The 24,248-nt window shown below is 30.5% G+C and overlaps 1 protein-coding gene and 1 long non-coding RNA gene across 3 annotated transcripts in view; one reads left to right on the forward strand and one right to left on the reverse strand.

The window, feature by feature from the left end:
• Nucleotides 1-24,248, forward strand: part of LOC142321842 (uncharacterized) — a 78,435-nt gene that overhangs the window by 19,721 nt on the left and 34,466 nt on the right. The gene's annotated exons all lie outside the window — the stretch shown is intronic.
• Nucleotides 1,935-20,688, reverse strand: LOC142321840 (venom protease-like). 2 transcript variants are annotated; one of them, XM_075360292.1, is made up of 7 exons: nt 20,542-20,688; nt 17,185-17,400; nt 14,462-14,556; nt 9,387-9,496; nt 5,123-5,385; nt 3,176-3,333; nt 1,935-2,296 (listed from the first exon to the last, which is right to left on the reverse strand). In XM_075360292.1, exons 1-7 carry the CDS (start codon nt 20,630-20,632, stop codon nt 2,084-2,086), a joined length of 1,146 nt encoding a protein of 381 aa, XP_075216407.1. In that variant the 5' UTR covers nt 20,633-20,688; the 3' UTR covers nt 1,935-2,083. The 2 variants fall into 2 exon arrangements, with proteins under 2 accessions (XP_075216407.1, XP_075216408.1); XM_075360293.1 differs by having other exon boundaries at nt 2,114-2,296; nt 3,181-3,333.

Below are 24,248 nucleotides of genomic sequence, written 5' to 3' on the forward strand. Positions count from 1 at the left end.
CATATTGTTGGTTGGTTGGATATATTACACCAACATTGGCCTCGTTTGAAATGTTTGAGTTGTTCACCATCCACCCACCACCACCAATAATCAAAAATACTTTGACTGAAGTAACCCCTCGGAACAAGGAAGAATCCGGCAAACCGCATTCAGTTATTTCTATTATAAAAAAATTTAAACGGAGGTGTAAATTACTTTTCAGCCACCCGGTATATATATATATACCGGAATATATATATTCTTCTGTCCGTGTCCGTGTGTATGTGATAGAACTCCTCCTAAACAGCTGGACTGATTTTTATGATGTTTTGTGAGTCTGATTAAGTTGATTTGAGAATGGTTATGATTCCCAATTTGATCCAATAGAAAATGTTTTTTTTTTAATTTATTTATTTATTTATGTGTTGTTGTTGATCTTAGGATGGTTAAGATTCACAATTGGATCTGATAGGCAGTGCTGCGATCCCGTTTAGAATTGCGTGCTTATTGAGAATATTATACTATATTATTACTTACTGAAATAACGTTTTAAAGTGTAATTAAAAAATGTACATTGTGCAAATTTGTAAGGTCCAGTATTGAAGTGAGTATTTTACATGATTTTTCATGATTAATACACGTGCATTCAATAACAATCAAATTAACCTACAAATTTAAATTGTCAGTTCTCATTTGATTCTATGCAACTTATGAAGTATTGAACGTCTCTTTGAAAATAAAAATGTAAGTTTGTAAAATAAATTATAACATTTATAAAATTAAGTTACTTATAATAATTATGGTTTACAGTATATTTAAAAAATTGTAGTTATAATTTTCGTAGCTGATTAATTTTATAAAAAAATTTCAAAAATTAATTATAATTTACAATTATCTAAAATTTGGTAAAATACATGTTAAAGTAAAGAATGAGAAAAATGACAAAAATTTCTACTAAAATTTTAACTACGTTGTTTTTGTTACAGTGCTTTAATGTATTTATTAATTAAGCTATCACATGGTTATGAAACTTCATAAATATTAAATAAAAAAGGAGGTGTTTTTTAGAATGGTCTTAAGTGAAAATTAGCAGTAATGTGGATAAAACTTTGTTAATTACACTTATTATTAATTTTACCATATGTACACTACATGCACAAATAGTCCATAATCGTCGGCTAAATAAAACAGCAGAAGATCAATTGACGGACAATGTAAATTTAAGAGACCAGGTTGAAAACGCCCGTGCAAATGAAACTCGATATCACAATGAACTCTTCGAGCTAATGCATTAAGACAAAGAAAGGCACGTCAACGAGTCAAAGTCGCACACAGAGCACATAATCGACAGCGCGTGCAAGAACGTCGCTCATTCACACGTGCATCACTTTACCGCTTTGCGTTCGAATGTGAGAAGGAAATAGACTATTCGTGACATGCTCTAATTGTCATCGGCAATATGGATAAACAATGCTTTCTTGAATTGAAAGGGCGTTCAAAAATCCCATTCAATTCATACAAAATTACACATAATATTGGTTTCGATTTATTAACTGATCTGGAAACATGTGCATAAAATAAAAATTAACTTTTTTCCTTAATACAATATGGATCCAAGTTCACTTAAGCGTTTTTTAATAAATCGTGCGATGTGAATTTTATGACAATCTTCCAAACCAATCCAAAATTGAAAAAAAAAACAAACATAAAGTAAACAAACTAAACTGTAACCCATTGTTATAAGTCTCCTTACACGGTAATCGGTAAAAATGGAAGGCTATTTTTTTTTCTTTAAAGAGGTAAAGGAACCCCATTTACGGGCGCAAAGTAGTGTCGGGCTCGTTGACAGGTTCCGCCAGTTATAACCAAGGGCGTATGTATACCTGCGCACTACCGACTAAACTTCCACCCCTGGCTTCCCCAGGAAGTCTGGAATTTTATTTGAAATAAAATAATGACATTGTTATTTTGTGTAATTTACTATCCTTCAGTATTATTAATTCTTATTAATAATTTATTACAGCAACAGCATCTAAAGAAAAATATGAGAATATTATATAATTTTATATAAGTTAAAAAAAATAAATTATTGCACGTCAGACGTTCACGAGCTCCAAATTAGGCCTGGATCCAATCGGTAGTCTGGCCAAACTATAGATTCAATCCATGGAAGGTACTTAAGAATGCGAGTGTAAATCGCTGGAAATCCTTTCAATGCACACTGTTTTCCAAAAGATGTAATTCCCAACTGAGTGTGTAAGATGCACTGCGGTTGAATACTTGTTTTAGGAAGAAACAATGGACCTCCTGAGTCTCCCTGATACGCAGATACAGAAAAGTAATGAAATTACTGGATGAAATCTGTTTAAAGATTATTTTTGTTTTTTTACTAATAAAAGTAACGTATATAAATTATGAAAAGTAAATGGTTTTGTATTTACTTTGAAGTAATTAATTATAGTGGCTTAAAAATAAATCAAACCATATGTATATATGCATATTGATTTTGTGTGTGTGTGTGTGTGTGTGTGTGTGTGTGTGTGTGTGTGTGTGTGTGTGTGTGTGTGTGTGTGTGTGTGTGTGTGTGTGTGGGTGTGTGTGTGTGTGTGTGCGTGTGTGTGTGTGTGTGTGAGTTTATTTCTTACAAATAAGTATCAATTACAGTAGATATAAAAATATTTAGCTTAACTTAACGGCGAATGTATATTATCAGTTTACAGATAGAAATTTAAGTTTATGAGTGTCATAGTGTCCTTGTTTACAAGGAAAATAATGAGCAAAAATTTCCCAATTTCCTTCTTCATTAGCCCAAATAAGCTGATGTGTTGCAATAGATGTGTATGTTGATATGTTACTTTAGTAACTCATCAGCAAAACAAATATATGCTTACAATACCGAACGTTATGTTCCACATATGACATATTCATTGATTTCACTTCAAAGAATATCATTACTCACAGAGAAAATAAATTTAATAAACCTCTTCTACCTTAGTTACTTTACAGGCACCATTGTTATTATGAAAGTATATCAGATAGTATCACTAAATAAATTAAAGATTCATTTGTCAACATCATATATCATTATTATTATTTTTAATATTTGGTTTTTGCTTCTAAAGAAACAAAAGCGATGTCTTGTACATGTTAACTAAACTCTTAAAAAAATTATTAATTTGATTTTTTTAATTATTACCGTACAAGTGTCTCTTCCTCCTTCTAAAACTCCTGCACAAATCATAGTTTCTTCATCCAAGCCCCGAGGTGCTACACTCAGTTCAGAAGTATTTGCGCAATCTCTTACTGCCAAGTAATCTAAGTCTACTTTAAGCAATATACTACTTCTTGGACCAGCTGGAAATAATTTTAATAATAAAATTTAGAAAATGCATCGTAAAAAAAAGCTAAGATTAAAAATAATATTTATGTAGTGTTATTAGCTAATTACATTATATTTATCTGTAAAATACAGTATATAAATATATATATATTTATATATAGCTAAATGTTGTCATTTTAAAGCTGAATAATTTATAGATGAATGTAATAGATAAAAATATATATATTTGTCTTCTATTATTATTTTTTTATAATTTAATTGAAATTTAATTAAGCTTTAATTTAGAGAAAAACACACATTCTTAATAGAATTTTATGGGAAAAAATGTAATACATATTCTGGTAAAAATGTTCGATTCCCGTTAAAGGTTTAGAAATTTTATACTTTTTTTTCATATCAGCATACAATTACAAGCCATTAGAGGTCATTACACAAAAGACGTGCCTGCACAAAATCAATTAACTTATGACGTTGACCGATAATACAGTAGCATTTAGTGAACAATGCCTGCTTAAAATTCAGTTATTTTATTTTTCAATCACTGAGGGTAAACTACAAAATGTATCAAATAAAAGTATTTAAAGATATTTTAAATTAATAAATTCACTTTGGAAGTATTAAATAAAAACTGCAACATCAATGAATGAGTTAACCAACGATTTTTTGTTTTCACTCTTCCTTCTTTTTCCTTCCTCTGTTCAGAATTCCGGACTGTGAGATAGTAATACATCTCCAAACTTGATGTATTCCGTACCGCACTTCCACAACATCAAACCAATTTAGATTTTATATTTAAATAAATTATTCAAGTTAGAAAATTTCAGTGTGTTTGAAAGAATATTTTTTATTATTTACCGTTAGTTATCATTTCAAAAATCCTGTAAATTCAAGAACATGATTAATCAATAGGAACATTCTAAATTAATTAAAATTTTGAAAATTTACTTAGCCAGGTAATGTTAAACAGAAATACACTTTATTCAATTACAATTCCTGATACAGCTTAATTAATTAATAATTTTTAATTCAGTCGAGTTACATGAAATCAGAATTCATCCACATATATGAAATTAAAAATCAATTTTCAAAAAATTCAGCTAAATTAGTTTCTATGAATATTAATGTATTAACTTTTTGTTGGATGATTAATAAATTCACCATGTAAGCTGAAACGTTGTTTTTCCGTTACAGGAACATTTATTTCTTTACATAAAATAAATTGGGAATAAATTTCACCATATTCAGAATAATTTACCTAAGAAGATTTTTCTAAGATGTTAGACACCCCATAGTTCGATATGAAGAAAATTACCACACACTAGTATTAGTGTCTCATAAAATTTTATGAAATTAAAAACGAAATTAATAGGAAACCGCATTATTGGTTTTATTCTTTTTTTTTATAAAAATTTATTTTAATACATTAAAATTATTCATACTTTATGTACCTCTACAAGCAGTAAAGCTTTTATAAATAAATAATTAACTTCTTCAAGGTAAATAATTTCTGTCGATGTCTACGTTTTCAAATTAATTTTTTTTTTTCACAAGGTCTAATTTATTAAAATTTTAACTTAAAATCCACGCTAAAATGTACTGCATTTAATAAAACTACGTACGACAATAAAGTTTTATTTACATATCATTACTAGGAAATAAATACAATTTAAAGATTATCTTTAATCCAGTTAATTATTTTTAAGTCTATTAAGTACTTATGATGATACTATACAAATCATAAAAATATGCAGATCTGACTGCATGTGTTTATCTTTGCAAAAAATAATTTTTTTTTATCCTTACCGTAATCAGTTCTACCCCATCCAGCTCCAAAAACATTTGTAACATCGTAGTATGAATTCGGTTGCGGTAGACAAATAGGTTTTATTGTATCAGTAAATGTTACCAAACTATTTAATTCATACAAAGCGATATCATTGTAAACAAATTCTGATCGATAGTCTGGATGGTTTATTCGCCTTATTATTTCAAAATCTATAGGATTTGCTGTTTCATTATTTCTGGATAAATCAAGCTCTCCTAGTCTCACCCATCTAGCAAGGCCACTAAAAAATATGAAAGGTATTTAACTAAATTATTAAATAGTAAATTAACTAAACATTAAATATGTTTAATAGGTTTAAAAAAGACATTTTATAATTTTATTTACATTAAAATCTCACTCAACAATGACATTTAAATTAAAGCTGTTTGTTTTTAAAAGTTTAAAATAAATTGAAATTTAGCCATGCATGAATTAATATTAGCTTTTTCTGAAATATTAGCTGAATTAAATATTTATAAACAAATGTACTTTTGTAAAGCAATAAAAAAATCTAAATAAAAAAGAACGTATTATTGTGATAGAATACTACAAATTTTATTAATATATAAAGAATATTTCATTATTGAGCAACAAAAATATATGATTAAAATATTAAAAAAAGTACTGTGTAACCTCACTTCACGAGCAGAATTTCTTTCCGAATCTTCGTTATATGCGAAACAACTTTTACCATAGGAATAGCAATAACGTAATTTATTATTTATAAAACATCCTTTTTTACAAGAAAGTTGTCTAGAAACATTGGATTTGCTTACGCTTAAAAATTTGGTTAAAACGAGACACAGAATTATGTTTAAATAAATTTCAAGAGCTATGACTATTGCATTATTAGAGTGATACTTATCAACGTACGATGCAAACGTTTGCCATGGTTTCAGCATCTCCCTTACTTCACTGGTTGGTTGTAGTTCTTCTCCTGTATCTTCTCCTCCTCCGACGAAATCTCCTCCACAACCTCTTGCTGCAGCAGAGAATGCAGCACCTGGCTAAGTTTTTCTTCAACCTCGCTTTCACTAGATGTCGTTGCTATCCTCCTCTAGCCCCATAATCTTGGCTGGAGATACAATCTCGTCGATTACAGGCCCCATAGGCGATTGTGCAAACCCCTCGGGGTCGACAATTTTTTCCAGCCAAAATCTCTTCCATGAAGAAATAAGTGTTCTCATGGTGACCTGTTCCTCTGCCTTGTCGATTATCTTGAGGCAGGCAACGATGTGAAATGAATCTTTCCAAAAGTCTCTGAGAGTGAGATTGGTTCCTTCAGTTACCTCAAAACAAGGCTGGAAGTGCGCTTTTGTGTAGAGTTGTTTAAAAGTTTAAATGACCTGCTGTTCCATGAGCTGCAGTAAAGAAGTTTTGTTGGGAGGTAGGAACTGCAACGTGATAAATTTGAATTCTTCAAGGAGGTCATTTTCTAGGCCTATAATATATTGCAGTATGTGCAGGAACGTTGTCCTCAACAAGAGTGGCTAATTCAGCTCAAGTAGATATTTTTTACAAACGGACCAAATAATTCATTGATCTGTAAAAAGGTAACGCGAAACGAAAGCCTTCTTTTTAGACCTCCACAAAACGTTTAAAGGCCAGAAGGGCAGACTTCTGGCCTTTTTAATTCTTGAAGGCTCGTAGATTGTTCGAATGGTAAACGAGCAGCAGTTTAATTTTCAAATCGCACTTGCATTTGCACAAAACAACACCTTGAGACGGTCTTTCATTGGCTTGTGTCCCGGTATTGCCTTCTCCTCTACCGTAATATAAGTTCGTTTCGGTATCTTTTACCAGAACAGACCCATCTCATCACAATCAAAAATCTGCTGCGGCAGATAACTCTCAGAATTCACAAGCTTCTTGAATACGCCGATTAAATCCTCGGCTGCCTTTACGTTTGAGCTTTCTGCCTCTCAGTGCTTCACAACGTTGTGGATGCCGGTTCGTCTCTTAAATTTTTTAAACAACCTACAGCTTGCCTTGAATGCTTTTTCTTAGTAAGATGATGATCTTGGCGTCTTCTTAATGAGATAGTCCAATAGTTTCCCCTTCTCGCAAATTATGTTTCGTTTTATTGTCGCCTTGCATTTTCCTTCTTATTTTTCTTCATTTTTCATTCTTCTTATTTTTTCTTCTTCATTTTTCTTCTTATTTCCATATGAGAAGTAATCTATCAACACCGTCGAGAATACCTGGCCGTTGCTTAGAAACTTGCTTAGAAGTTCTTGTGACAACCTTTGACGCATTACTCTACTTAGTCTTATCCTTGTTTTTGAGGATAGTGTAAATCGTTGATCTAGAGCGATTTTATGCGCGTGCTAAGTCAGCCATACTTAATCCTCGTACTCACTTCTCATTGATTAAGTGTTTGACTTATACGGTGATTTTTTCTTCTCTCCTTGCGGCATTTTCTTTTTTTAAGTTTAAGCATTTAAACAAAGTTTAAATGCTTAAAATTAACATTACAACAAAAAAAATTAACAATAAAATGAGTCTGAATACAGCTTTCAAAAATGACAGTAAGATGCTAGCTGAACGAATGCCAATTACAGACTGATAGCCGATATGCAGGCAGGATGAGAACTCACTCTGTTTCCTCGTCACTCGTTCTGCTAAACATCCCTTTTTAAGGGAGTCAATTTTTTATAAATTGTTTGATAGGCAAATAACTTGTTTGTGATGTTTCATAGTAATAATCCAAACTAAAAATGTACGAGGACTTTCTTCTTAGGTTGTGCATCATCAAAGTATTTATGTTTATGATTAATTATGTGTATAATGTTATTGGTCCTATATTACTATTTTTCTTTTTGTGTTGTGATTTTATTCCTAGTACTTGACATTATAATGATGTCTAGTTCATTTTTTTCTAGCGGGACTTTATAGGAAACTCCTATATCAGCATGAAATTTACTTATGGTTTCTATTTCCGAATCCAGTTGTAAATATAATTTGAGGTGCAAAAAAAAGAATAATTAAACGTTTGTATAACTTCATAAATTTAGATTTCATAAATTATTTTAAATCTATTATCAACAAAAAGTAATCAGATAAATTATGACATGAAATCTTTTTTTAAACATAGAATTTGTTTAACTAGCAATGATGTAGCAATAGAAAAAAACTTTTTAATAAAAGATGTTTTTAAAAACAAGCATTTCTCAAAAACACAGAAACGACGTACATCCACGCATTTTGCACATGTTATAAAAATTCATTTCTCTTATCCATTAAAGAAAGATAATTATAATTGGGATCATTATGTTTGTTAAGATAGAATAAAATATATATTTCCAAACTCTGTAGTGAAGTGGTGGAGGAGCGAATATCGTTGATCAGTAAGGTAAAGAAAATAATTCTTTTTTTTCTATTTAAATTAAAGACAGTTTCAAATTACATAGATAATTTTCTCTTATCGACTTAATTATTATTGATTGTAGTTACAATTACTAATAACCAACGAAATTTATCTTTCTTACAGTCTTTTTTTATACCATTATTAATAAAAATTACACAGCTATTACGCATCTTAAAAAGTCATTAAATCACATCTTGTTTTATAGAATAAAATAGTTCATTTCAAAAACAACTTTTTAATTAACTGAAGCTGACTTTATTTTTCTTAATGGTAGATATCTTGCCATTCAAAACGTGTTAAAGATTTCATCGTAAACATAAGATTTTGTTACTAAGTTTTTATTATCTAAAAACGGTTTTATGGTATACTAACACTGAAAAAACAGGTGGAAACGGGGTCCTGAGGTAGGCATAATTTTTTATGCCTACCTCAGGACCTTCAAGTTCCTTCAAGTTTTTCCTTTGCAATAAATTGAAATTTTCAAAAGTGTAACTAAAAAGTAAGACAGTTTTTATTATATAAAACTTAATTTTTTTCATCAAGAGGTTTGTAAGATATGATTATAATACTATAAAGTAAAGGTTTTACTTACATACATATATATTTTATCATTAACTCTGGTAACACCGAAACTCATATTAAAGCCGTTCTACAATTAAAAACATGAAATAAGAAAATTTATAAAGTATAGATGGTATAATCTTTTAATGTTTAGTTTCTGATAAGATGATTACCATTTCAGCTGGCCTCTGAAAATTGTGACTCTTTCTAAAACATGAATTCTGAGAAACCTAAATAAATTATTTCCAAAAACAGAATTAAAATCGAATGAAGTAATATGAGTGTGACTAATAAGATTTTTTTTTTTGACTTACTCGTTTGGATCCTTCGTACAATGAGCTGCTGATAAAACAAATCTTTCGCTTATTAGTGAACATCCACAGGCCCATTCTACGTTGTTCTTTGTTCCATATCCAACTATACCCTTTAATTAATCATAAAAATAACATTTTACATATATAATAATTATAATTAAAGAAAAAATTATATATTAAAATTAAAATTTTATTGACTAATTTCTCTAGATTACTCATGACTTGAGATACTTCTAAAACATAAAATGGGGATCCTGAATAAGATGTTGTATACTGCGCCTAAATGTTGCACATGTTTGTAGGTCTGTTCCATGATATCGGTGTAGACCTCGACCGCATATGCGTGATTCATCTATGAACTAAAATAGCGGGTCCGCCGCTGGTAGGGCTTCAGCGTGACACTGCCCTGTCGGTTCAGTAAGTGAAATAGTTCCGCAGAGTCAGTGATTTGTCCGGCTTGAGATACATTTCTGCTATCAACGTCACATAAATTTGTTGGTCATCGGCCAGATAACATAGCTCCTCCGTCTTGCTTGCCGCGGAACCCGCGTTCCATTGCAGCAGTGGCAAAGTTTGCCTAGACATACCGGGTGATTTAAGTCATGAGGCATTCAATAAAGGACTTGAATAAGTCCCTAGTAGACTTCGCCTGTAACAGGAAAGGCAATACAGCAAAAATTTCGTATAGGACATCCTTTATTGACATCCTCGCCAGAAAGTCATTCCCGGCGTTCTCCTCGGGAGCACTTGCGCGTTTTGCCGCAGTTTGAGTTTTGGTTATAACCAGCTGTGGCTTTCCCGAATTTTTAGCTTCTTTTGTCGCCTGTGGGGTAGGCTTAATTTTGGTTTTGGTCGATTTTGGGAACGGGTTTCGGCGACCGAAACCCGTTGCGACTTTGGCGGTGTGGGAGAAGATGGCATATCTTTTCCCACCGCCGGGATAGCCGTGGTCTGACCGTTTTCCGGGTAAGGTTTTGGTACCCCCCCTGACGACCCGCGACCAGCTACGCCCATCAGTGATCACAGACGTTTGTGGGAAGCCCTTTTGTCGGACCAAGTGCTGCTTGTAATAAGGGCATTATCTATAATTTGCTGGGTGAGGCCACTTGCAATTCGCGCACGATGCGGGCTCTTCTCGCGACTTTAGTCAGGACGTCGTTTCGTGGTCTCCACCACATTTGACGCAGAGCTATCCCTGCGACAATAGTTCAACGAGTGGCCGAACTTTTGGCATCTGCGGCATTGAGGAGGGCTCCCTTGTGACACGAATACGGTCACTTTATTTTACAGTAAAACATACTGTCCAGGTCGTAGATGCCTCTGGTGGCTAGCGTTTTTTTAAGTCTACAACGCACATAACCTACCATCCTCTGTGATCAGCTTTTTCACTGACGCTACGTTATAGCCTAGTTAGGAGATCCTTCTCCCACTTCTTCTCAGGTGGCTCCAAAGTGTATACCCCGGACCACGACCTTAGGCTCGCTCTCCTTAAGAAGCTGATAAGTGTGAAAGACTTATCCACACTTATGGAAGTGCCTGTGCACTCGAAGATTGCATCGAGTGCAAAAAGCTCTTCACTTCCCGGAAATCATCTTCACTGCATAATTCCAGCCTTACTGAGAGCCTGAGCTCTTTGTGACCACCGCCCGCGGACTATGGTATACCAATATTATTGGCGTTATTTTTTCCCGCTTCTCGACCGGAGGTTTTGAGGTGGCTTCCCCATTAACTTCCATGGTGGCGGCTGCCGTTTCCGGATCGCCTTCGTTTGTGGTTGGCTCCATGGACTCATTATCCACGATTACCAACGCCTCGCGCTTGGCCCATTTCCTGGTTCCCAAGGTAAGAAACTTTCAGCCGGAAATTTTCGGGGATGGTGAACGAGGAGATGGTACAATTAGTCCCCATTAGCCTAAATTAATAAAAAAAATAATTTAAATCTTATATCTAAATTTTAATGCTAGTATAAGTTCAAATTCACAAGTATAATAAGTTATATTATTTTAATAAGTTATAACTTATTTTTTTTTAAATAAATAAAAATTAAGTGGATAACGGCTTATATTATCGTAAATTGCTAATACAAGGGGGTGGTTAAACCTGAAAAAATCTTTATCACTGAATAACTAAATAAAATTTAAGTAACAATGATTTACTTAATACTAATCACTACTTAATCTACAAAATAGTTCAAAAGTAATAGAATTCCTTTATCGTAAGCCTAAAAATAAAATCTACATATTTAACTAATTGTTAGACACTGGTAAAAAATAAAAATAAATAAAATAAAAGAAAGAACTTATTTAAAATAGACTATGCTAAAACGTATCCGGTTTGACCGGAAGGTCAAACAAAAGATATAACGATATCGCTGGCTCGAGTGGGCGTCCTAACAGTATGTTGGTGACGACACTGGAAATATTATTCAGGTACACACACACACACAACACAAATCACTAGAAAACACGCCCTTTCACAACCACTGCTAGACAGAGACTTTTAAAAGGTAGTCACTTCCAAAGGAAAGAAATTATACACAACGTTTTTAGTTTCATGGCTGCAGAAGCTGCAGTTGGAATGTTTGTTGGTAACCCCAAAAAAGTTTTAGAACGTGTTGCGTCTATCACAGTAGTCTCAAAAAACAGTTTATCGAATTACTGGTGAAATAGCTTCGGAATAAATTAATTTCTCCTCGAAAAGGGGGATGAGGTGCTCATGTTTGCACCCTACTCTTTAGGCCATGCATCACTCATACGAGCTATGACATAATCTTACTTATCACCATCAAAGCTTGTTTTCAAATCCATTCTGAGATACCATCCTAAACTTATTTTTTTATATTTTAGTGTGTTTAGTCTAAGACTGGTCTATTAAAATAGTTTTTTACATAATTTTTTTTTATTTTCTACTTTTTAGTGCATTTAATATAAGAGCGGTTTTCAAAAAGTTTGTTTTTTTATATATTTTTTATTTTCTACGTTTTAGGCTTTATAGGTTTATGCTACAACTGCCCTAGCGTACAGGTTTGAGCGTATTTAGCAAAGATCGGATCGCTATGTTTTACGGTGGGTGAGTGCAATCAAATATAGGGCTAAACTATTTAATCTCCAGATAACCAAGATCCAGTCCAGTCGATCAAGAGTGTTACCGATGCGTTAAACGGTTAGCCCTCGACCTTGTAATACATACGCCGTTTGAATCGTGAAAATCGGACGCGGGGATGCCGAGATCTTACGGTAGCACCCCATCACACCTGCTCTCAATTTCCGAACCGCACTCCAAGGGCACTTGAAAATATTATCATCTGAGGAGTACCACTGGGAGCGGATGGGGCTATCGCCGATGCGCGAAAAAATTTTCAGAGCGATAGGACCAACCGTTTTTTGAAATTTTTGCGTTAAATTCGGATCCGGTTAAACAGTTCTAAATTTTCCCAAAACTTCGTTCCAACTGTACAGAATTTCTAGTAGCAACTGTATACCCTAATATATATCTCACTTAAAATTTCTTTCACCAACAAAATATGAATGTAAACGAGGTTGCATAAGTTCAAGGGGTATTTTTTTCACTTGGCAACTTAAGGCAATCTTAGTGTCTTGAAAATTTTGTTAAAATGTGTTGACATCAGGAGCAAACCTGTATGCATAATTTCCGGATAAGCGGAAGGGCTTCAAAATTCGACTGAAAGGTTCTATACCAGGAATTTCACATACATAGTGCAAGAGCGAGTTAATATACGAGTGGTTAAAATAAGGTAGATAAATAATTGTGTATTGTTTTATTCGGTTACGAATTTATTTCTTTTTTATATAAATATAAGACTAAAAATAAATTAAAAATTTATGATGGGGATTTGTTGGCAATTGATTGGAATAAACATCAATATAAATAATAGTAAAAAAAAATGTTTATTTATACCTTTAATTAGAGTAATAAATTTAATTAAATTAAAGAATAACTATAAGATTAAAAAAAATTATACGGTATATATATATATATATACCGTAAAATTTATTTTACCATACTGTCATCTCTTAGTAGCATATTATAGCGCCGCGCTTGCGAGGTAACCATCGCCTAGTTCAGATTTGCGCCAATTCGGCTTGAACAACTTGTACGTACGTATGCACATGCAGATGTCGTGACGAAACAAGTCACAATGGATACAGACATGACCAAAATGGATACAAATCCATTTGTAATTAGTAATTGTCCATTTTTAATTGTCAGTTTGAAAACCGACATTTTTCGCGATCACAATACTTCCTTTACTTCGTCCAAGGAAGTAAAAATAGAAGAAAATTAATCTTAGTATGAATCGCTCAAATAAAAAATTAAAAATAAACAACAAAAATAATACTTTTTTATTGGTTTAGTACAACTATAGAGTTATACTTTTTTATGAAAATACTTCGGCTTACTTCTTCCATTACTTTACTATTCCTGAAACCCATATCTATTCTAATGTGTTTAAAAGTTAATTGATAGGTAAGAAAGGTAAAAACATAGAATGAAGGTGATTTTATTCAATTTTTTATCACTATATCTTACTTAAAAAGAAAAAAGCACTAGAAAGATTAAAGAAAAGTAATATTTTCTTATTGTTTTTGAACTAACAAAATTTCTGCTCACTTTTATAGCAAAAAATAATTCTAATAGTATACTTCATTAACTGCTCATTTACAACTGTTTTTTCAATGAGTTCCATCAATTTGGAAGTTGTTTTGTTACGATAAAAGTAAAATGGTATTTTATGTAAAAATTATCTTAAAATAATTGCTTATAGTACTTTATTAAATCTTAGGTTAAATTCTTTTACTGCTATTCAAATATAATCACAAAATTATTATTGGTTTAAAGTTTTAATTTGTTGTGCACATTTGTATTCGTTAAAATATAATAACAAGTTCTTCGTGGAGATGTTTCTGATAAAAGTATGATAAATCCAATCGTGAAAACTAGCTTGCCTTATTACATTAGCGATTTTCAAATCTACTAGTAAATATTGTCAATATTATTTTACGTTGTTTTTATATGCCTGTAGTTAAGTATAACATTACTAATCTAAAACATACCATAAACGGTAATTCCTTTGGTTTTACTGGAGTGCCTCCAACAGCAGAAGGAAATCCAAAACCATAACATGATTTCTGTTCGTATTCCATACATTCTAAAGTAAAATAAAAAGTTAATAGGTTAAGTTATAATTATTATTTTTAATTATAACGTAAATTACATTAGCTTACTATTATTATTATTATTATTTATTAAGATAGTAATTTCAGCACGTTTCTATTATCCCTTTAATTTTTTTTTAGAATATTAGAAATAAAAATTTTAATTTATTAATATGAATTTATTAATACATGTCAAAACTATCAACGACATGCAAAGCCAGAAAGTCCAGGTGTTGAAGAAGATCGGTGAATTTGAGGTTACTGTCCAACCGCATATTACACTTAATACATCCAGAGGAGTTGTTGTTTGCCGTGATCTTCTTAACTGTACTGAAGAAGAAATAGTGCAGGAAATGTCTAGTCAGGGAGTAACACATTGTCGCAGACTTACTATGAGACGAAATGGTGAAATTCTTCCTTCGGCTTTGCATGTTTTGACATTCAAACACCGAATCTACCTGAAAAGGTACGAGCTGGCATCCATCGGCTTGATGTACGGGCATTCATTCCGCAACCAATGAGATGTTTTAAGTGTCAACGTTTTGGACACACTGCAGCTTGATGTGAAGCGCAGGAAATTTTCATATGCGAAATGAAGATACATGAGGGTGATCCATGTAAAGACCCTCCAGTCTGCATTAATTGTAAAGGGCACCACAACTGTCGATCTAGGAACCGCCCAGTATACAAATTAGAAACAGCCATTCAGGAACTTAAAACCCTTCAAAAAGTTAGTTACACTGAAGCGAAGAAGATTGTCAATCTACGTACACCTAGACCATCGACTACATATGCAGAAGCAGCTGCTGCTCCTCCCACATCTAAAATTAACATGGAGCAGTTGCTTAATACGATGGCATTGTCTTGCGACAATGATAGAAAGAATCATTGATTCCAAGATCGAGTCGACTCATCAGACACAACAAAGTAAACATGAGAAGGCTCATTCCCGGACTGACGTCATTGACATAAGACCCGTACCAGCGCAGTTTAAAAAAACCGGCAAAATCTTCGATTATAACGCCGTCAATTGACGTGATGAAGAAAAGTCTTGATTTATCTGACAAAGACCAAAAGATCACTCCGACGACGAGTCATAAAGCTAAGGATACTGTGACAAGAGTACAAGAAAAATCTGAGTCAACCAAAATGGAGGTGCAAGTTATTATTGAAAAAACACCTGACACAGACGATAATAAAACTGTACGTACAGAGGCTCCAAAAGCTCAAAGAACAACTGTGGCGAGAGCATCTGTATCAGCCGGCCCAAGCACAGCCTAAGACATTGAATCAAGTTCATCAGGCGCCGAAAGTGCATCGCTTGCGAGTTTAGATGCAATTGCAACGATGCTTACGCACCAATGAAGCTTTCATCACCTGATGTAAGCCGGCGAACGTCATTGGCATCAGAAAGAGAAAACGATGCCATGTTCGAAGCCTCAGACACACTGTCATCGGAAGTTGAGGCCGTTCACAGAATGGAAAAACGCAAGAAAGGATGGCCGAAAGGGAAGCCTAGGCGGTAATATTTGGATTTGAAATTATAGAAGAATGTGAAATTTTGAACATTTTTTTCATGAGAATGTGAATTATTGAACCTTTTTTTATTTTTTTTTGAAGTGGGATGGGGCTAATGACCAAAGTAGTCGATGCCCCTAAAAAACCTCAAAAAAAAAAAAAACATTTTTAAATGACGAAAATAAATGCTTTTAAATTTTCTTTTTATAGAAATGTATTAAGATACGGATAGTTCGATGGAATAATAACGAAGGGACTTAGGGCAAACTAGATATGCAAAGCTTTAACAGAATTTTGTTACAAGAAATGCTGGTGTGCCATGTGTTAAGGCAATCATGAATTAATATGTTTATTGGATAATTATAATTAATAATATAGAGCTATAATTAATATTATATAGGTACTATAGGCAAAAAAAATCTTGACTTAGATATAATCAGAAGTTAATTTATATAAAATAGAGTAAACTAAAATAATAATAAAGGATAAAATTTCGTGTGTAAGAAACACATAATTTTAAACATGAAATATAAAGGTGTTATTTTAAATTATCAGATTAACTCAAAATAGAAAACATGAAGTGCATCGAACCATTAAAATTTCTTATGATAATAAACTTTAAATTTTATAAAGTATGAGCTTACTAATGATATAACTATTCGATTGAGAATAGTAATATCATTTCTCATTAAAAGTCAATTTATTTTCTGCATAAAAAGTTTCATTAATTAAAATTAATTAAGTTTTCATGTTATAAATGATCGGAAAAAAAATAGCTAAATAAATTTAGCTATTCAAGTTACAAGTTTTTTGCTATTTGAACCAAAGCCAACTAATAGTATTTTCTGGTTTCAAAAATGTTGATCCATATAACCAACACTAATAATTATTATATTCGAAACCTAACAACTTTTCTCTCTTTACTAAAATCAATGTTACTTAATATCAGAAGTAATAATAAAATCTTTCAAAACTTTTGCGTGCAGATCTATAAATATTATTTATCACTGTTGACAAACCAATATTTGGTGTAGACGTATATTCATATGGATATCATCATAGTGAGAGTTATATATATATATATATATATATTTTACTCTTACTTGTTTTAGAAATTGATTGAGAAGGTATTGGTTTTGTTTGATTCTGATCGGGTTTAGCTTTTATTTGAACGGAGTCGTAACAGCATACAAGAGGATCCTTCATATTTTCAGGACCGCAGTAAGCTGGTTTTTCTCCTTTTTTAATCATTTCTTTGGCTATTTGACAAAACCGTATATTCGTGCATATTCCTCTTCCGTTCAATCCACATCTTTCACCTAAAAAAAAAAATTTTATGGTTGGATTTTACTGTTTGGTTATGGAATTAAGAAAAAATATATATCTTAAACTTAAAATGGAACTATTTCCTTACCAGCATATACTACACAAACTACGCCTGCCTTTCTGTTTGGAACGGTCGTGTGATTAATTAAATCTAGACCAGTCCGTATTATTTAACTTTAACATTTCGTGTTTCCCTCTCTATATTGTTGTTTTTACTTGCAGTTAGTATTAAGTTAACAATAAATTCTTAGTAGTGAAAAGAATGTATTACAGCTACATGAACCAATATAAAATTTTATAAACAAGAAACACGGTATCTTCGGGAAACAAATTTATAAAACTGCTGTTGATATTCTATAAATTCCAGTTTATAAAACAGTATTTCTTATATCTATTCTATAAAATTATATTCTTCTTAATTTTTTATTGCCATACTGTAATTTTTTAATATCCATTATGTAAAAGTATGATTTTTCAGCGTTTAATACAGTACTAATACAACATTAACAAAACCAAAAGAATTAATAAGTCAGCAGATTTTATTATATAATATTTCTACCGTTAAATAGAACCAATTAGTAGGAGATATCTAGTATGTAATACTCGACTTTGTGGTTAGTAAGGACTTTGCGCTCAGTATTCAGTCCTATTAGAAAAACTACAATTAGGAGTCTGATATAGCTAAAAGAATAAATATATTTTCTTTACATATATATATACAATACAATTAAATACATAATTAAATTAAATACAATTATCATAATTACAATTGACATAATTAGCATAATACAATTAACATAACTTTATGTTTGATAAAACATTAAAAAACTGAACATTACGGAACCTCATATTTCACTTTATAAAGTCAGAATGTAAATAAATTCAATTTTCAAAACAATAGAAATAACTATCGGACTTAATTCAACCTAACCTCTAAACACATTGGTCGGTTCAAACTAGCCCTAACTTTCTTTCTACTGGTCAGATCGAGAATTTCCACAGCTTTGAACCTTTTCCAGACAACGCGGACCATTTTACAAAACACTGCGCATAAATCGTACCAGTATTTTTTTGTAGGGGACACACATAAGAACATTTCCTTTTTTTTATGAGCCTTTTATCTCGTATATATAGATTTAAAGTTATATTTATTTCTATGTTCGTTCAGTTTATTTTTGTAATTTTGCTGTATATGTACACTTACTTCTTTTTAATAATTATTTTTCTAACACATGTATAATAGATTTTTTGTAACTTTTAACAACTTTGTAATTATTGAATTACAAAAACCGTGGACTTTCGTGTATGTTATAACCTTTACACACTATAAGAGTATTATTATGGAAAGAGATTATTAAAAGAGGTATTTATATTGCGCAAGAGTTTTTTATATGTTTCTGCTTTCCTAGCATTGTAGTCTTTTGCACTTCCCGACGTTTCATGACCTAGGCACCCCAAAAAACAAAAAATATAAAGAATAATGTTCGTAAGTACGTACGTACGTATGTACGTGTGGCGACCTGTTTGAAGCTTAATAAGGTTCGACTGGATTAACTGATTTTGATGAAATTTTACACAGAGACTCGTGTATGCTGGACAATTTGTTGTTGAAGGTTTGAGATCAATTACTCCAGCGGGTGGTGTACATAAGTTGGGGTCAATTTTCTCACAATTTTGCAAACATAACCCTACTTTATATAGATTTCAGTACATGCGTAGTCCTTAATTTAAATTTAAAAAAAAAACTGCTTCCAAATTCTCTCCCTTTTCCAAATATCGAAAAAAATTATCTTGTTATTTATTGTACATTTTATAACTGATTGTTTTTTATGTGTTAAGAATAGTAATAGAGCAAGTGGTGTGGAGATAATATCCGCTTTGATGTAGTACCTTGGTTAGGGTAATTACTCAATGTATTTACTACTGGCTCAAATAATAAATAAATATAGATATTTATCACTTCATAATTAAATATCATACTTTAATATTCGAATGAATAATACAAGATTATGTATAAGTGTATATAAATGATTTTAATGATTCCGTATATGATAGATTATTAAAGAACATATATTGTACGTTTAGTCGTATATTTAGTTAAATATATATATAAATAAAATTAAATAACCAATCCCGAGAAAGTATAATAACTCTGTTGTCAACTTTTTTTTTTATAAAAGTGTTTTTTTTTTTTTTAATGTATGTCAAGTAAATACTTCTAAAAGAAAATTTCTAAAAGACAATTTACATGTAATTTAGATTAAACCAATAACCTCATTATGAATAACGTTAATTGTTAAGATCATACATGGAAGATTCTCCTTGGCAAAATTTTGAGAAATCTATTGTTAATATAAAACAGTTAGTATGTAAACGAATGCTTAACTACCCATGCAATATTGTTCTCTAACATACAAACGTTTATTTAAACTTTTTTAAAGGAAATATCATGTGAAGAGCTGAATTTGCAGTATACACATACTGAGTAGAGAGTTCTGACATTTTTACAAATATAAAGATCGATATTTTTTCAGGTAATTAATTTTTAAATAAATTTTCTTTCTTTAAAAGATTACATCAAACTTCGGTAATTCTGTAATTCTGTTGCAGACAGATTTTAGAGTATTTCAATAGAAAATATTAAACATTTTAATATTAATTTATGTAAAACCATACACATATAGCTTACATATGACAGCTTACACATATAGTTTGTAAAAAAATGTAAATTATAAAACGTAACAATAATAAAAAATAATACAATAACGATTATTTCTGAAATATAAACATGTTTTCTAATGGCATTAATCATAACTAATAATTTATTTCATAATAGGATTATTGCAGTCGATTTCAATGTTTTAATAAAAGAAAAAGAAAAAAGAATAGAAATTTACCGTTACATTTCTCATGAAATACTTAGACTAAATTCATGAAGTATATAGTTTATAAAAGACAAGCATTATTTTAGAACTGACAACAAATCATTGATGAATACCTGTAAATTTTTTATTTAATAATATAGTATAATTTTATGATAATTACTGTATATTTTATTAAAATACTTCAAATTATTTAATAAAAAATAAACCACAAGGTTTACAATATAGAAAAATTTATACAATTTTACTAACCTTCGTATCGAGAATTCACATTTTGAGCGTAAATATTGGTCCAGTTTGTGTAGGACAAGAGTAATAGGATAATATAAGCTTTTAAGAACATAGTTGCTAGTAACTATCGGCTTTCTGCACGTTGCTAATGGTTCAAACTAAATACTGTAATCCCCTCCAACAATAAGAAATCTGATTTGCCTTGAGATGTACAACACGATAATACTTTTATTGCATTTAATTATGGGATAAACTCGTTATAATACAGAACTGAAGTTACATTACTGAAGTTACTGAAGTTACAAGTAACTTTTTTTTGTTGTTTTACGGTTTTTCCTTTTATTACATCTAACATTAGAATTATTGATTAAATTAATAATATAATTCTACAGTTTATGGAACACTGCATTATTTAGTAATTAATTAGTTCATTTATCTGTAGATTTTCTACAGTGCTTAAAGTATTTGCATTATTTCGTGTATAGCCGTATATTATGCGGTAACTTAACAGTTTTGTAATTCGTATATATTTAACATTATCAGACAATTAAGTAAAAGTTATCTTCAAGGAAAGATCCTTTGATTATAAAAAAATTTCATGAAAAACATACAAAAGCATTTAGATTCTAAATATAATAAAGCTGTAATTTCAGAATCTTTAAAGAATTTTACATTTTATTGTACGAGTATTTGTAGAAATATTAGCACGTTTGATAAAGGTGATGCAAACCTTACAATGAAAAATCTGATGTGGAGACTCCACATGACATCCTTGTACGCCTATTAAACTACATATACACAATGTTTAAATGCTCTTTCCATACGTTATCTCTAGATTACATTTATTAATCGATATCTCGTTGAAGGTTAACTATAAAATTATGATTGTCTAGATAGTTAAAGGAATAAACGAAGAATATCAGGATAAGCGAAAATTTATTCCAAGAAAATTTTTTTTAAAGGATGAGCGCTTCTTTTTCTTTTTTTATCAACGAAAAATTGAAATTTATGGAAAATTTTAAATATGTTGATGGAAATTTAATTTTCATTCACTATTTTGTTTAATATTTAAGTCTTTTTTTCATATGTATTATAGTGTTTCATATGTATTAGTAAAGTAGAGGAATTTATGTGTTTTATTATTTGTATTTTATTTTTTCTTAGAAAAGATCAGTTGAAAATTGCGTATAACTATATATTTCGAATTGTGAAACGTGTAGGCTAATGATATTTTCCAAGATATTTTTAAATTTGGTAAAATTCGCTCAATTCGTTAAGTAAACGCTGATGAAATAATAGCATATATAAATGCAATATTTATGCATAAATATAATATTTATAAAATAGATTTAAAATATTGATAAAATGCCACAAAAGTAAAAAATAATCTTTTATAAGAATTAATTCTTGTTTCACTTGGAAAGGTAATGCCTTAAGGCAGAGTTTCCTATTTTCCAGTAGGTTTATTGGTAAAAAATTGTAAAGAGATTTAAACTTTTTTTCATAGATATCACCGAAATATGTAATTAATGAATCAAGTTTTAAAATTAATTTTTAACTTGAAAATACATAAATTTCTGCGTACTTCATTTTTCATGCGTTACGGTGTTCGTGTTTTTTTCGATAGACTTTCACTTGAAACATGAATATTTAAGAAATGAATAATTTCTACTGGATTCTGTATCTCTAAATTTTATTTATGACCAGTTTATATAAAAGCCTAGTATATTAGCCTACATTCTGTTAATAAATAACTATGTTTATATTTATCTTATATACTTGGTATAATAAGTATTCTAAACTCAGATATAACCTTTTAATTTATATAAAGTAGAACAAAGTAAGAAAATAATAATAATAAGATCCCAAACGAAGATAAAAATAATTGTGTGAAAAACAATAATTTTAATCATTAAATATTAAAGGTATTTTTAAATTAATGGATTAACATAGAATAAAGAAATTAAGTGCATCAAGCCATTAAAATTTTTTATAAAGCATGAGCTTATAATTATTGTGATTCGTTACATAATTTTTCATTGAAAGCCAATTTTTTTCTGCATAAATAAATTTCATTAATTAAAATTAACGTTATCTTAAGTTTTCATGTTATAAACGATCAGAAATTAAAAACTATTTATTTAATTTTTTAAGTCATACATTTATTGCCTTTTGAAGCTCAGTCAACCGATAATATTTTTGGTTTCAGAAATTTTGATCGAGGTGACCAATACTAGCAATTTTTACATATGAAAACCAGCATCTGTTCTTCGGATACTTTTTACTAAAAAATCACTCTTACATAATAAAAATCAAAAGTTACAATAACATCTTTTAAAAAATGTTTGCATACAGATCTATAAATACAGACTAACACTGTTTTTAAAACCAAATATTTTATATAAGCCTATATATTACGTTCACATGAATTATCATAGTGAGGGTTTATATATATTTCTCTTACTTGTTTCAGAAATTGTTTGAGATTTTACGTAATTCTGATCGGGTTTAGCATTTAATTGAGCAGAGTCGTAACAGCATACAAGAGACTCATTCTTATTTTCAAAACGGCAGGTAGCTGGTTTTTCTCCCCTTTTAATCATTTCTTTGGCTGTTTGACAAAATCGTATTTTCTTGCATATTTCTCTTTCTGTCAAACCACATCTTTCGCCTAAATAAATATGTTTTTATGGTTGGATTTTAATGTTAGGTTATTGAAACAAAGAATAAAATATATATTAAAATTTAAACTGGAACTATTTCCTTACCAGCATAATAAAATATAGTATTAGAATGTCATATCTAATATTTTTGGAAAGTACGACAATAATTTGTTTTGCGCAAATACTGTATATAACGAAGTAGTACACAAAGTAAACGCCTGCCTTTCCATGTGGAATGGTAGTGTGATTAATTAAATCAGACAAATCCGTACTACTTTACTTTAACATTTCTTGTTTCCCTACCTATATTTATTTATTATTTGTGGTTAGTATTTAGCTAACAATAAATTCTTGGAAGCGGAAAGAATGCAATACAGCTACATGAACCACTATAATTTTAAAAACAAGTTACATGGTATATTTGAGGAACAAACGTATAAAACTACTGTAGTTGTTCTGATAAATTCCATTTTATCATACTCTTCTAAAACAGTGTTTTTATATTCTCTATAAAATCATATTTTTCTTAGTTTTTTATTGCCATACCGTAATTATACCTAATTATAGTTTTCGTAACTATAATTATGCGTTATTCAGTTATAGCTGAAAGATTAAATCCTTTTTTTACATATATTAAAATTATAAAATTATTTAGGGTTATAGTTATCTCTACGTCTGTTCAATTTATCTGTGTAATTTTGTTGAATATGGACTTGTTGTTTAATAATATATTTTTTCCACAAGTATAATAACTTTTCTATAATTTTAACAACTTTGTAGTTACAACCTTTGCACACTATAAGAGGAATATTTTGAAAAGAGACTATTAAAAGAGATATTTTTGTTGAGCGAGAATTGTTCTTGAAGAGTTTCTACTTTCCTGCTATCATAGCTTTAGAGCTATGCTGCAAAAGGGTTAATCAGTCAAAAAATGGGATATGGGTTATTTGCATTTTCCGAAGTTTGATGACCCAGGCACCCCAAAAAAAATATTTGATGTGGACCCCACATGACTTCCTTCTACGCCTATTAAATTATATATACAATTTTTTTTAAATGAAAAGT

Source organism: Lycorma delicatula, chromosome 3 (genome assembly GCF_047948215.1).
Source record: "Lycorma delicatula isolate Av1 chromosome 3, ASM4794821v1, whole genome shotgun sequence".
Taxonomy (NCBI): Eukaryota; Metazoa; Arthropoda; class Insecta; order Hemiptera; family Fulgoridae; genus Lycorma; species Lycorma delicatula.